Consider the following 13805-nt stretch of genomic DNA (forward strand, 5'->3'; position numbering starts at 1 on the left):
CGATACCGGTAGCGCGTCGGGCGCCGTCTTCGTCATCCGGCTTCCGCCAAGCACGCGGGGCCTTGGTCATGTCGTGTTGTTGCCTCGCAAAGGCAGAGCCGATGAGACGCATCTTCATTTTTGGGTATCTGTAGCTTAGACGAGCCAGCCAGATGATGCTTGGAAAGTCCCGGATCCCCACCTGTATCATTAGAGCCGTTCTCTCACTTGCGGCATTCCGCTGTGTACTGGTGCTGAGGCAGGCGGCGGCGGCTTTTCTGCCAGGGTCGCTGCCTCGTGCGCACACGCGAGAGATCCTCCAGAAGGTTTCGCGGCGTTTCACTCGCGGGACCAAGCGTAGGTTCGAACTCGACCCTCTCCAAAGATCTGGAAGTAAATCCCAACGGCAACGCAGAGAACTTTCCCGTCTGCGGTCTCCTTTTGTTCTCCGAAATGATCGTGCCGGGGGGGACACGTTCACTGCACAAAGAAGCACCTGCATCGTCACAACTTACTGTTTCTACAAATCCTCATGCTTATGAGAGGCAGTCGTCTCAGTGGGCAGCATCCAACCTCAAGGTAGACGAGGAGAAGCTGGATGGGGCTTCCGAGTTGTATTTCCGCTGCCTCCCGCGTTTGTCTACGTGCTTTCTTTAGTTCATACGAAGTGAGGGCTGCGTCGCCCCAGTGCATTTGTGGCCCTGTCATCGTCCGCCACAAATCGCTACAAGAGGCGCAGATGGCCGGACACTTTTAAAGCGTTATCGTGGTACACACAGGAGAACCGCTGTTTAAACCCCAGACCTCTTTGTCGTGCAAGAGGAAACGCTGTGTCGGCACCAGATCTACCGCAGACTGGTCACATGCCCGCCTCAACATGTTTCGATCATCCCCATGCAACTCAGACGTCGATCCTGAGGCCAGAACTCTTGCACACTTTGTTCAATCCTTCAACACTGGTCACCCAAATATCCCGGGTATTTTTTTTTGAGTAAGCGCCAGGGTTCCAGCTAAAACTGACAGGCCGGGTGGGGGTATACCGCTCGCTTTGCAGGATCAACAGCCGAAGCGATGTGGCCTCGAGGGCGCAGTTCACAAACCTTTGAACCTGCATATTATTATTCACAGCGCGTATTCTGCAAACGCCCTCCGGTCGCTAGTGCATTACAGCGTACACCCGAGCTTTGCCTGCGTACGCACTGGAGACTGCTCCATTGGGCTCTTCTTGGAGTTTCATGCAACGGCGAGCTTCCCTAGATCCACTTTTCTCAGTCGTAAGTTTCGTAGGCAGTGACTTGCGCCTCGAGGCTTTGAACGGAAATACAGTGGAGTCATTCTTTTTGCGCGTTTGCTGGGTTTTTCTTTCTGCCTGGCGGAGCACGAAGTCTCGGGCCCCGCCGTGTGCGCCGCTAGGCCTATCTACCTTGCGGCAATACGGGATATACCGATGCAGTTTTTTTGCGCCACTGCTTACTTTCCGCAGCGTTTTGCCTCGTTTCGGTGGGGGGTCGAAGAGTTCTTACCCAGATCAGGGAGAAACGCGTTTGAGGCGCAAGCGGTAGTTCCTCTCATCGCTGTCTGCGGGCACCCAGATAGATTCAGGAGACGGGCGATTTTCCCGAGCCGCTCTCTATAGACATCCCCCCCGCTGGGTTCTCCGCCGGAAGAGAGTGCTGATGCCCGTGCATTCCTCGCGAGTTCGCTCGCCCGCTGGGCAGAGCGTTTCCCCACTTTCCGTTTCGTCCACATTCTTACCAGCTGTTGTATCCGGGGCTGGTGGCCGTGTTTTGCCCCAGCGATATTTTCACAGGGGTTCCCGATTTTCCCTTGAAAGCGTCACGTGCCGGCGTCGCACCACGGATAAGCCTTTGTAAGAAACACTCTCGCAGGTTTCTTTCTTCGTGCAGTGACTCGCCACGCCCTTGGCGAGTTGTACGCATCCGGCGTATGAGGGCAGATGGCGTCAGTCGGCGGCAGAGCACACCAGCCTGGCCCCAGTCGGTGGTGCCCCGCGTCCTCTTCCCCAACCCCGAGAGAGAGAGGTACTTGTGCGTATTGCTTCCGTATCTCGATTCGCGAAAAATCTCGGCACATGCCTCCGTTTAATTGCGTTTCCACGCTCTATCACGCTCTCTGTCGAGGCTTCTTGCCTGCATGAAGGCGCAGACCGGCTTTTTCCCCCTGGAACTTCCAACGCAGGTTTTCTCCTTGGCTGTGCAGGCGCCGACGGCGATAAGCTCCCGGCGGGCAAACGAGTCCCCGGCGGTGTCTCTCGGGAAGCGGCTCTCGATGAGTTTTCACCGCCAACCGTAAATCCGAACGCATCCTCCGCTCACTAAATTCGCGGTTTTTTCTCAGTGGCCCTTTCCCGTTGCCTTCACAGACAACTGCCCTATCATGTTCAACTGGAACTTCGGGAACCAAGGCGGCGAGAGCAGCCCTGGGGGCTTTCCTGTGCGAGTGGGTTGAGGCGGGTTATCGCCCCGATTCGGCAACGGCAGGCCCCGTCGCGGGGTTTTTTTCTTCCTCGGTTGAGGTCGTTCGAAGCGGGCAAAAGCCGTTATTCTTGGCGTCTGGGTTCGGTATGAGTCTTTTGTGCCAGGCGCTTGGCCAACGGCGCATTTAGTTGATATATTCCCGAAATATTCAACTCGTGTTCCCGTCAGCTAGTTGTTGCACGGGGAACCCGCCCTGGCCGCTCCCCGCCGCGACCGTGCACAACCCGTTCCTCTTGGATACTTCTCGCGAAGGTTCGCGCCATCTCCAAGGCATTTGGACCTTTCCGACAGGACCACCTGCGTCTGTTTATCCAGGTAAGTTCTATTCTCGCTCGGAATGCAGTTTTTCGTCCCTGTGCGAACCGGCGCTGTGTCTCCGGCGGCGAGTCCCCACTGTCGCGACGCCCCCCTGTGGCGACTCAACCCGGCATGGTGGTTGGTACGCCAGATTCGGCGCTGTGTGTAAACGCAAGTTTACTGGACCTTTCTCAGCGGAAGTGTGAATGTATACGCCGTTTTCGTCCATTTTTGGAGGCTCTAGCGCTGGCCGTTCGTGCAAGTTCTTGGCGCGAGAGCCCCCGTGCCCGTTCAAGCGCCTTCGCTGTTCAAAATACAGGGGGGCAAGGGCAATAGACGAGATCACAAGCTTGTTCTTTTGTTGCTTCCCCGGTAGAGAACACTCTCGTCTGGGAAATTTCCGCCGAAGCCCACGTGTGCTGGCATGTTCGGGCCGGGAGTATTTCTCGCGTTCCGCATCATCCGGTCCCTGTCCGGAGTTTCCGTGACTATCTTTGGTGTATGGTCTTGTGACGGCGGCAAGGCACCTGTACACTTAACGCCCGCTCTCGCGGTTCACTGAGTGTTTTCCTTCTGCCCAGGCGACGGCTTGGTTCCCAGTTTCGTGCCCGCCTCGTCTGCCTCGTCTCACGCCTTCACTGCGCTCGTTTCTGTGTTCTCGTCTCCTGCCGCTGTCCCAGGAAATGAAGTCCCTTTGAGAAGGGCTGGCCCCGAAAGAAGCGAAGTGTTTGAAGAAAAGCTTCTCGCCTTGCCGGCGACCCTCCGCCTATCCTATGCGGTGACATCTCGACGAGCTCTCTCAGTCTGTTGTCGGCAGACCTGGGCAAAGGTAAAACCCGCCGGCGGAAAAGCGGCAAGGACATGCCGTCGGGCGCACGAGTGTAGCCGTCATGAGGCCCTCCGCGGAGAACGAAACCGTCACTTTCAGGAGCGGGAGTGCGGAAAATCAGTTCTTGGCGGGGGCTGAGCAGGCAGCGTCGGTTCCGACGACTCACCGAAGGCCTGTTGTTTCTGGTCTCTCCTTGGCTGAAGCTTGTTCCATCGAACTGGCTGCAGAAGGAGCATATGCCGGTCTTGTGGAGGCGGCAGGTAAACCGAGCGAAGCCATGTGGGGCGCAGACGAGTACGCCAGGGATTCCGAAAGTCCGCCCGGGCTACCTCCCGCCTCTCTCCGGAGATCCAAGCGCGTGGGCCACAGTGACGCGAAGCGCGTGGGCAACCACGATGGAGAGGCGAGTGGGTCGTCGACCGGAAAGGCGAGACCGATGGGACAAGGAGAGGCGGAGACCGTCCGGGCAGACGTCGCAGTGGAACAGGAGCTGTCATCCTCTGAGCTTCGCGAACCCGTGAAGGTAGACGATGCTGCCTTGGACCTGGATTCTGCGTTTTCCGTGGACACGCCGCCTCGAGCCTGCTCTGAAGCCGCACGCGGTTGTGAGTCCCCTTTCCGTCCCCTGTCTCCTCCCTGTCCCTCGATAGGCAGTCCGAAAAAACGGTCTCCGGCAGCTCCGGCCACCGGTACACCTGCGTTCATGCCTGGGTTAGCGGACGGAGCAGACTGTTCGTTTCCCCTCTTCCGCCCTCAGTCATCCTGTTCCACTGTGGCGTCGCACCACTTCTCGTCGAGGGGCTCTTTTTCGCCGCTTTCTTTTTCGCGCTCGGCGTCGCTGCTCGGCGAACAAGCGAACTTGGCCAAAGACGCCTTTTCCCCAGTTCGGCGCAAGGAAGCCGGTCCGTCTGCCGGCGGGAAGGGTTGTGCTCAGTCCCCAGGAGACACTGTCGGCTCTGGGGACGTTCCAGCTGTGGATCTCATTGAACTGCCACCGAGGCGAAGTCCCTCTATTTTGCCGCAGGTTGACGAGGGCGACGCCTGGGACGGGGAGACGCGTGAGGAACAGGAACCGCTCAGTGAAGCTCTCCAAGGCACACCGGAGACGGACGACGGAGACTCAGTGCGGTCGGCTCTGCTGAGTCCGGGAGCAGCCGGCAGGACCGCGAACTCTGGAACCCATTTCGAGCCGCCAGCACATCCGAGCGGTCAGGGAAGAGCCTGCACTCAAAACCTTTTCCAAGACCCGGAGACAGGCAGCCACATCGGCACAACGATGCCGGAGGAAAACTCTGCGGAGAGCGCGTGCGGGGAAATGTCGCCGACCTCAGCCCGTGATGACCCTCAGAGTGCTTCTGTGTCTGACGGGCATCCAGTGGACAGTCTTGACGCTCGAGAGCCAGAGACGTTCGGGTCAGACTCGGCACAGAGCGAACTCCCTAATCTGCTCGCACCGGCGCGGCAGAGCCCGGAGGTATCCTCACCAGTGGACGCCCCCGCTGTGGAAGGCCGGGGCGATGCGGAGGAGGCTGGTAGCTCGAGGCACCCACTGCGTGATGTCCTTGAGTCGTCGCCGACGGCGGGGCTGACAGAAGCACCCGAGGGTCCGAGCGAAGGAGACAGCAGCCTCTCAGAGACCGCACCAGAAGAGCGCGGTTCGTCGCCTTCAGCTGCGGCAGACCTGCATTCGGTGCCGCGCGGCGTCGGCGCGAACTTTTGCAAGCAGGCAGCCAACCCCTCGCGAGGAGCCCGTCAACCTGAGCAGGAGCGAGACTGTCACGGCTGGCTTCTTCAGCAGTTTTCTTTCTCGACTCTTCCCGGCCTGGCGGCAGGCGCCACCAACTCCTTTACCGCCGAGCGGAAGCGCGGTGAGTTCGAGCACACTGAGACCAGCGGGAACGCGCCGCCGGTGGCTCTTCCTGAAGAAACAATCGAACAAATAGCAAAGACTTTCGGCTCGACAGAGGCTGATGGGATGGAGGAGGAAACCCTGGAGTTTGACGAGACTCTCTTCCCCCTTGGGACAAAAAAGCAAAGACGAGGAACAAGCAGCACAAGTTGCTCGGAAGTTAGCGGCCTCAGTAGTGTGAAGGAGAAAGACGCTTGCGGAGGGAAGAAATTGAAGAGAGCCTCAGCTGCAAGCAAAAGCAAGAGTGCGCAAAGTGCCTTGGACGACCTTGCAGAGCTTTCTGCCGTCCACGACGTGAAGCACGGCCTCAACGACTTTATCTTGTCAGCCTTGCGCAGGTGTGCTCCCCAGTCGTCGCTCCCTGGTCGAAACTCGAAACCTTTCCTATGGTCGCTCTCCGACACAAGTTCGCCAGAATGGCTGAGGAAGACGCAGGAGCCTGGAGCTGCGTTCCAAAACGCGCGAGAAGACAGCGGCTCGGCTTTGTCGCGAAGTGGTCCCGCGTCAGCTTCAAGTGACGAAGGTTGCCAGGATGACTGTGCCTGGCCAAGTGACACGTTCCGTCGTTTTCTGTCGGGGCATTTGGAGACGTCGCGTTCAAGCCCGTTTTCTCGTGCATCCCCCAGTAGCCGTGCGGAGTCTTCGGCCTCACGTTCGGTTTCTCCAGTGGCATCCTGCATGGGCAACCGTTCAGCACGGAGTTGCGATAGACCTCCAAGCGGTGGACATACAGCGGAAACCGTTCGAGCTGCCGAGTTTTCTGAAGAAGCTCTAAGGGCCTTCCTCGCGTCGTCCTCTGTGTCCTCTCTTTCCCGCGATCTCGCATCACAGGCTGCAACAGCTCGGAATGCCTTCGCCCCGCGCCGCACCGCGGCTGCTTTGAAGACGAGCGCCTCGCGGACACCCTCACGGACCCTGTCTGAGCTTGAGGCGAGATGGGATAGTGTGTCCCCTCGCTCGGTGGCCGCCATTCACCCCGGTGTCAAGATCGCGGCGAGTTCTCCAAAAGCAATGAGCAGTGCGGCACACTCGATGAGTCAATCGATGGACCAATGTGTGGCACAGCTTCGTAAAGGAACGAGCAAGGGTTTGCATCCATATGTGTCATTCGCAGCAATGTCCCTGCTTGACGCGATGGCAGCAAAGCCGCCAGAGGAGCAGTGTATGTTCATCGAAGGGCTGCAAACTGCATGCGCGGTTCTGCGTGGAGCTGACGCAAAGGATTTCAGTGGCGATTCTGCCGCTTCAGTGCTTTCTGCAATTGTAGCCCGTCTCTCTCGGAATCGCACGGCACCACCAAATGTTCACGCAACGCCGGCAACAGCCGACCGCCAAGCCGGGGAGCACATGGTCCCTCTCTTGGATTCGTCTGTGTCCGAGCGTGGCCTCTCGTTCCCAACCGCGTCGTCCACTGTCTCCGTCGTGAGGCCTGGCCAGCGCTCTGCACCACCCAGCAAATGCGAAGAGAGCCAACCGCTTCTCGCATCCGTTGCAGGCGCGGGTGCCAAGCCAAAAGCGATGTGTTCTGTTTTCGAGACAGCCGAGGCGTCAACTGGGCAGAAAGGGTCTGGTTCGAAGAAGCCAGAGAGTCGGAAGAGAGGGGCGGGATCTGTCTTTTCGGCGTCGGCTGAAGAAGAGAAAAGAATCGTTCGGCGGTCCTCTGTTCTTGATGGTGTCTCCCCCTCTGCTCTCCGCTCGGCTCACCTTGCAGAGAAGCCAGGGCCATCGCTGCAGCCGCTCTCCACTCTTTTGTGCTCTCTGATGGCGACTGGTTCTCAAGCAGCTGAACCAGGCATGGGGGCGGCAGGCGCAGAAGGCGAGTCTGGGGGGATTTCTCGGAGATCGAGTGAGAACCGAACAACGTGTACAGCTCCGTCCGCCCTCGCGAAGGCTCAGAGGAAAAGGAGTCGCAGAGACAGCAGAGAGTCGGGCGATACAACCGACGCATGCGGTGGCGCGAAGTTCACTTTTTCCGGGAGCTCTCCGAGCAACATCGCGCCAGGCCTCAATGCGGCAAAGCCCACAACCGTGTTGTCTTCCGCTTGTTTTGTGGGCCAGCCACAGGCTCTCGCGGAGCTTTCTGCCCTCTTCCAGTGTGGCCCAGCGAAGGCAGTCGATGAGATCGGCAGCGGGAAAGCCAGTTGTCAGCGGGTGAAAGCAGAAACGACTGGAGAGCCCGTCACAGCGTCGGGTTCTGCCTGCCAAACAGCAAGTCAATCCCTGGAAAAAACCGCAGATGCGGAAGTTCGTCTGTGGCGGTTCCCTGAAGCTAGAGATTCGCCACCCGTAAAGGCGGCCGAAGACGTGAAGGCTGCGAAAGAAGGCGGCAAAGAGGGTTTTTCCACGGAGTCTGGCAAGACGACGGAATGGGCGACTACTGCCGAGCGTGAGGAACAGACAGGCGCGAGAGGGACACAGCCGCCTTCTGTCGCTGGTGGGAAAAGAGATCGAGTGGCGATCTCGAGGAACGGAACGCGGACAGCAGCCCGGATGTATGCATGTCCTCTCTGCAATGGCCTGTTCAGCAGGAACTACAACCTTCACCACCATATCAGAGCGGTCCACGAGGGGGCGAAACCGTTTGTCTGCCCCATATGCCACAAGACGTTCAGCTACAAGCGAGGCAATCTGGAACAGCACATTCAAGCCGTCCATCGAGGCGAGAAGCCGTTCCAGTGTAAAATTTGTGGGAGGGCTTTCAGTCAGAAGGGAAACCTGAGTCAACACACCCAGGCGGTGCATGCAGGCAACCGGCCTTTCCAATGTCCTCAGTGTTCGAGGTCTTTCAGCCGCAAAAGCCACCTCCACAGGCACATCACATCTCTCAAGCACTACGGACCGGCGGGTTCTTCAGCGGGGATCCAGCAGTTGTCTGGAGGGATTCTCGAGAGCGAACTGGCTAAAGACGCCGATTCATCTAGCTGACTGGAGCGCGCTCAGCTTGTGAGATGCGCCTCTGTTTTGTAGAGAGTTCTCGCTGTGGCTTCACCGGCATTTTGCTGCGTGTGAAGGAGGCATACTTCTCAGATGAGATACCCAGTCAGGACGTCCGTGTTTGGCAGGTACATGCACAATGTCTTGGCAACTCGATAGTGTGTTGATATCATGCCCAAAGGCAACAGGGTTGACTGATATCAGATATACGGTTCAGTGAAGGAACGTAGACGTGAACGTCTCTGTTGCATGCGACAAGACCGTTGGTAGAGACGGCGCCAAAGCGTGGCGTATGGACGAGTTCCTGGCTACTTTGTGCAGATTCGCCGCTGTATCTGACTTTAGAATTTAAACCGAAAGAGGTGCAGCGCAAAAACCGTATTCCTGTGTTTATGCTGCAAAGTGTGGCTGCCGTGCCTCGTGTATATTCCTTGTTTTTTCGAAGCACGGCTCTTTGCGAAAACTAATTCCAACACGGTAACAGGTTTGCGTCTACCATACAACTAACCAGGACAGTGGTTCGGCTGATCCGGTTGCCCGGGTGCTGATGTATTCAAGAGTAGATTTCATAGGGCCAAAGAATTACGCGAAAGGTCTTTACTTTATGACGAGGTATTTGGTGTTATTGAGGGGAGATATTAGGGAACTTTCGTTCTGTGGCAAAACGTGTGTCGCCGAACACCTCTCCCGCACTGGTGTCGAGAAATAGTGGCCGGCCGACGTAAAGCGACGGCTAAAGTTTGTGAGTAGACCCGTGCCTGTATTGCGGTGTCACCACACTTGCGGCTTAACAAGTCCGTGAATTTTTCTTTTCCGCGCTTGTGATTGGGCTGGATACTCTCTGACAAGGGAAACTGTGTCGCGTCTGCCGATTTGCATTCACCCAGCTCATCGTATCTTATTTCCGTTTTTCTGGTACATTTTACGGGGGTTTTGAACGTGAGGTTCCCTCGCTCTGGACTCGCAGCAGTTCCACCAAGAGACAACTGATTCTTCGATGTATGAATATTGTCTCTGTGTATCCTTGTCGGCTTACGCAAGCTGTCCTGCAAGAAGCTCTGCCCACAAGCTACATCGGGGGTCGCCTGAGAGGCTTGTCTGACGGAATGTGCGTGCAACAAGAAGTCAAGTGTGCGAACACCACCGTTTTAAGAATGACCAAGCTAACTTCAAGCTGGTCTACCTCGTAATTTTGGGGGTTCAGGGGATCCTTCTGCGGATGTCCCCGTTAATTTTCATGCTGGCTAAGCTCAAGCGATCGACTGGAGCCTTGCGAAGTTAGTTTGCCTCAAGCTGTGGTCTCTGTAACTAGTTTTGCTTGTTCGTTCTATGTTCCCCCCACCTATTGTCCCATTTCATGTATGTGTGACCTCTAGATTCCGAAATTTTAGCCATCTTCACTCGCTGGCTTCATCGATTGGCGATTCATAGTGATTAGTAACGGAACACAGGCGCATAGGTTGAGGTCTTCACGTCTGTGCTACCATTCCTCTTTAGTTTTCTGCTCCTGTTTTTGGTCTGTCTTTTGGTTATACCGACTTTCCTGGAGCTATTATGTTCTTCAATTTGCATCGTGTGGGGGTCTCATGTGCATGGCGAAGGGGATGACCGTACAAAAGACGCGAAACGCTCCACGTTTCCCCTAATACGGACTACTGTATTGTTGCGTGTAGCTGGAAATCGAAGGACTTTTGCGTTGCTTCGATCAAGCAGGCAAGCCTCTTCTGGATTTCGTTAAGTTTCCGAAGCTAATTGCTACCCGCTTTTTCCGCGTGACGACTGTGCCACCGGAAGGTTCCTTACCATGTCCCAAGCTCCTCCGCATACGATTGATTAGCCAGACTCTAAAGCGAACGCCACAAGCGCTATTTACAATAGCATTGCTGTTTACCTGTAACTGCTGATATGTGGACACACTTTGTACTGGCACATGTTTCGCCCACGGAAAACGACAAAACAATTGGCGCAGGCAATTGCAGGGAATTCATATATATATATATATATATATATATTTCAAGGGAACACTGATCTTTAACATGTTTTCCCCACGGAGAGAGCTGCACGCCTGACTGCTAGTTCCCAACGAACCCTTTCATAGTGGCCTGACGAGTTTATGGCATTCAACTATACATTGAGGTTGTCGCACATCATCTTACATGCCATTGAGTCCACAGGGCCGGAAAAACGGGATAGCTAGGAGTAGGTTTTTTTGTATTCAGGCCGCAACATTTGAGAAAATGTGAATTGACTGGTTCGATCCATTAAATGCCGGATTTGTCTAGCGGTGAGCAAGGCCTGGTTGACCATAAGGTCAAAAGCAAGGAGGAGGGAAGTCAACCTCGTCCCTTGCTTACACGACTCTCATGGTATGTCAGCTTCTCAGCAGATACAGGTAACCAAGAGTATGACATTACCTTAAAAACGTCAAGGGGCAAATAATGGATCGACGTGTGTTGGAATCGCTCGACTTTTACTCTTAACAGAAAAGGAAAGGGCAACCCCTGTGGGAATTGTTCGGAATTATTCAGTCATCCACAAAACGGCAATCGATGTACGCTGTCATATCACTGAGAAAGAGTAGGTCCTCATCTCCCACTTTCAACCCGTCTCCCAGATTAAAGAACTCGTCATCGATTTCTCTATCTGAGAAAGGTGGACGAAAAGCTTCCTGTTTCCCATTCCTTTCTTTGTCTTCAAAGTGATTTTCTAGGCGTGCCGTTTTTTGAAGGCGATTCTTGTGCATTCCTCGTCTGAAAGAGAAACGATCGAAACGAAGGGTGGCTCTTGCAGCATCGGCAGGGGTTGATGGCATTTGTTGCACGGTTGTATCCTGAGCACGCGGCGCATGGGTATCATCCCCTGCTACCGTGTTCCGGTTTCCAATGAAAATAAAGTGTCCATCGTCGAGTAATGTGATAGCTGGAGAAGGGTCCATTCTTGCTTTCGTATCTGGCAGTCTTCGGCATCTAACTTTCGGGAGTGTTTGTCTGTTCGTCGTCGCATTTCTTCGGCGATTGCACCAAGCAGTTTTATCCTCCTCCCACCCCGTAAAGCCACGAATCATCTCTTCTTTTTCCTCAGGAGAATACAGACAGGGCTGGAACACAACCCCAACAGCTGTATTTCTTCTTGGCCGCATTTTCTCTCCTGAGATATGTTCTAGTGGAGGGTGCGGCAACTGTTTTGACTGGGGAAAACCAACTGGTGTAGACTGCCGGACTCCGTGGAACTCCTTGGTATTGAAATCGCTCTTCTCTGCCACATTCGCTCGAGGTGGCGTTCTGGAAGAGAGAAAAGACTCTAGGTCACTAGAAAACGCAATTCTATCGGACTTGAGTTTGTGTTGCGAAGAGAGAGTGACCTGGAGTGCCGAAGAGAGTTGAGACTCCCCTGGCCCAATCGCAGGCCTGTTTTGTAAAATAGGGGTTTCACTGTTTCCATCCCCTGTTTCACTACATGCGATCAGCGGGCTGGAGTTCTGACCATCGCAACAAGTAGAATATGCTGACGAGGCAAGTGAAGGGAGCACAGGTATCCGTCTTTTTCGACGTGGAAGGACAGGTGAGAACTTCTGGTGTAGTGAGCAAAACATTTTCTGAGTAGGGGACGGCGACGCAATGGAGATAGGCGACGATGAATCATGAACCATCGTTACCGTTCCTTGAATACTTATCTGATCGTTCTTCTCTCCCTTGTGGCGTAACCGGCGGCGAAGGCCACAAAAGGCAGACGGAAAACAAGAAAAGAAATCCGTCATGGTGCACACGAGGTATCACCGCTGCAAAAGAAATATTCCCTTTCGAGACGAAAACTGGGAATCTTTGTTTTTCCTACCAAAAGAGATTAGATTTCCGGGTAGACACACAGAAGGTCAGTAACATGCATATAACTCTGCGTGGACGAACAATACGCGGTTTCCCTATAGAACGGTCACTTGTTGCGTAACATCGTTTTCGTCGGTTCTGATCGCGAAATATGCTCCAAAGAGAGAGAGAACCACAACGGCAGAAACGCGCAAGAATGACTGAGGGCGTTTTGGCAAATGGGGGGACTCCTTTCAACAAGAGGAATGTTGGTTTCGAAACGGTTTAGCCGTGCCATCACGACCACGAGTGGCTGGCTCAGTAGAATGAATTCCGCCTCACATTCGTTCCCAGTGGCAGGGACCTGAAAGAAACCACGACCGGCAGGGGAGGTATCCCCCGTACGGATATAAACAGACAGCAAGACAATGTAGCAGGATGACGTTATGACATAATGACCTGCAAATATGGAAGTACAGCGACTAATACACCATTCCCACGTTAGGGCTCTGCTGTTTCAAAGGGTTAACATTCTGTACTGGAGAAGTTTGTGAAAAAATCAAGCAGTAAAAAGTCGCCTTTCAGGCCACACCAATACGTCCCGCGAAGTCGGTTCTCTCTGAGACCGCTCGCGGCTCTGAACGAGCAAAAGAAGAAAAAATGATCTCGTGAAAATGGAAGCCGTCAGACAACGAAAGACAGTCTGAAAGCTGCAGCTCTCGGCTCCTGGCGCCTAGTTTCCTTATAATAACTAACCGTGTCAAAGGAAATACTCGGGACAAGATGGATATGGGAACAGCACTGACAAAACTGAGTGACCGGGAGAAATATTGATGCGACAAAGAATGGTCTGGTTCATATGAGAACGTGTCCAGGGAGGTTCGTTCTCCAGAGATTCAAGAAGTACAAAGAAACAGGTGCGAACCATATTCACTGGGGGGAAAAGTGATTCGAAAAAGTGTCGGCCTCTAAAAGCCGTTCACCGTGTTCCAAAACATGCCCATTGACGGGACTAATTACTCGCATGCTGTGACTCAGCATCGGAAGAGATTGTACGTGTACTTGCGTTTGTTACAGAGACACCGAATGGGATCTCTTACGATCTGAGTACGCCGGTCCTGTGGTTTTCTTGTCTTCTCTTTCTAAAAAAAGAGAGGTGGGCACAGAATTCAAGAAGTATCAGTTGAACTTCTCCCAGTAATTTGCGCTACACGCCGGCGACGAGTTCCGCAGCAGAAAGAATGTAGTCTCTGAATTGCCTTGCTGATTTGTTCATGGCTTTTACGTGTGGTTTCAGTGGGGTTTAGAAACCTAGGAAATTGTGACTCCTACGGTTTCGTCGCGGCGATTGAAATGAAGGCAACCGCCCGGACTCTAAAAGTTGATCCAGATGGTGTTCAGACGTGCCGATACGCGAATGACCATTCGGTATCATCGTTGGCAGTGAGGGTAGGAAGAAGGTGAACTTGTTAATCTTTCAAACACACCGCCCCTGAAGATCGTTTTTCGGTCGGGGCAGGCCTGTCGAAAGGCAAACAAAAGGTGGTGAACGATGA

At 54.4% G+C, this 13805-nt stretch overlaps 2 protein-coding genes across 2 annotated transcripts; one reads left to right on the plus strand and one right to left on the minus strand.

Moving 5' to 3' along the window:
• Positions 1-3664: 3664 nt before the first annotated feature.
• NCLIV_044320 (zinc finger protein 467, related) lies at positions 3665-8437 on the plus strand (the record flags this gene model as incomplete). The annotated part of the gene is made up of 1 exon (XM_003881354.1): positions 3665-8437. One exon carries the CDS (start codon positions 3665-3667, stop codon positions 8435-8437), a length of 4773 nt encoding a protein of 1590 aa, XP_003881403.1.
• Positions 8438-10970: 2533 nt separating this feature from the next.
• On the minus strand, positions 10971-12203 carry NCLIV_044330 (conserved hypothetical protein; the record flags this gene model as incomplete). The annotated part of the gene is made up of 1 exon (XM_003881355.1): positions 10971-12203. One exon carries the CDS (start codon positions 12201-12203, stop codon positions 10971-10973), a length of 1233 nt encoding a protein of 410 aa, XP_003881404.1.
• Positions 12204-13805: the final 1602 nt, after the last annotated feature.

This window comes from Neospora caninum, chromosome IX, assembly GCF_000208865.1.
Source record: "Neospora caninum Liverpool complete genome, chromosome IX".
NCBI lineage: Eukaryota > Apicomplexa > Conoidasida > Eucoccidiorida > Sarcocystidae > Neospora > Neospora caninum.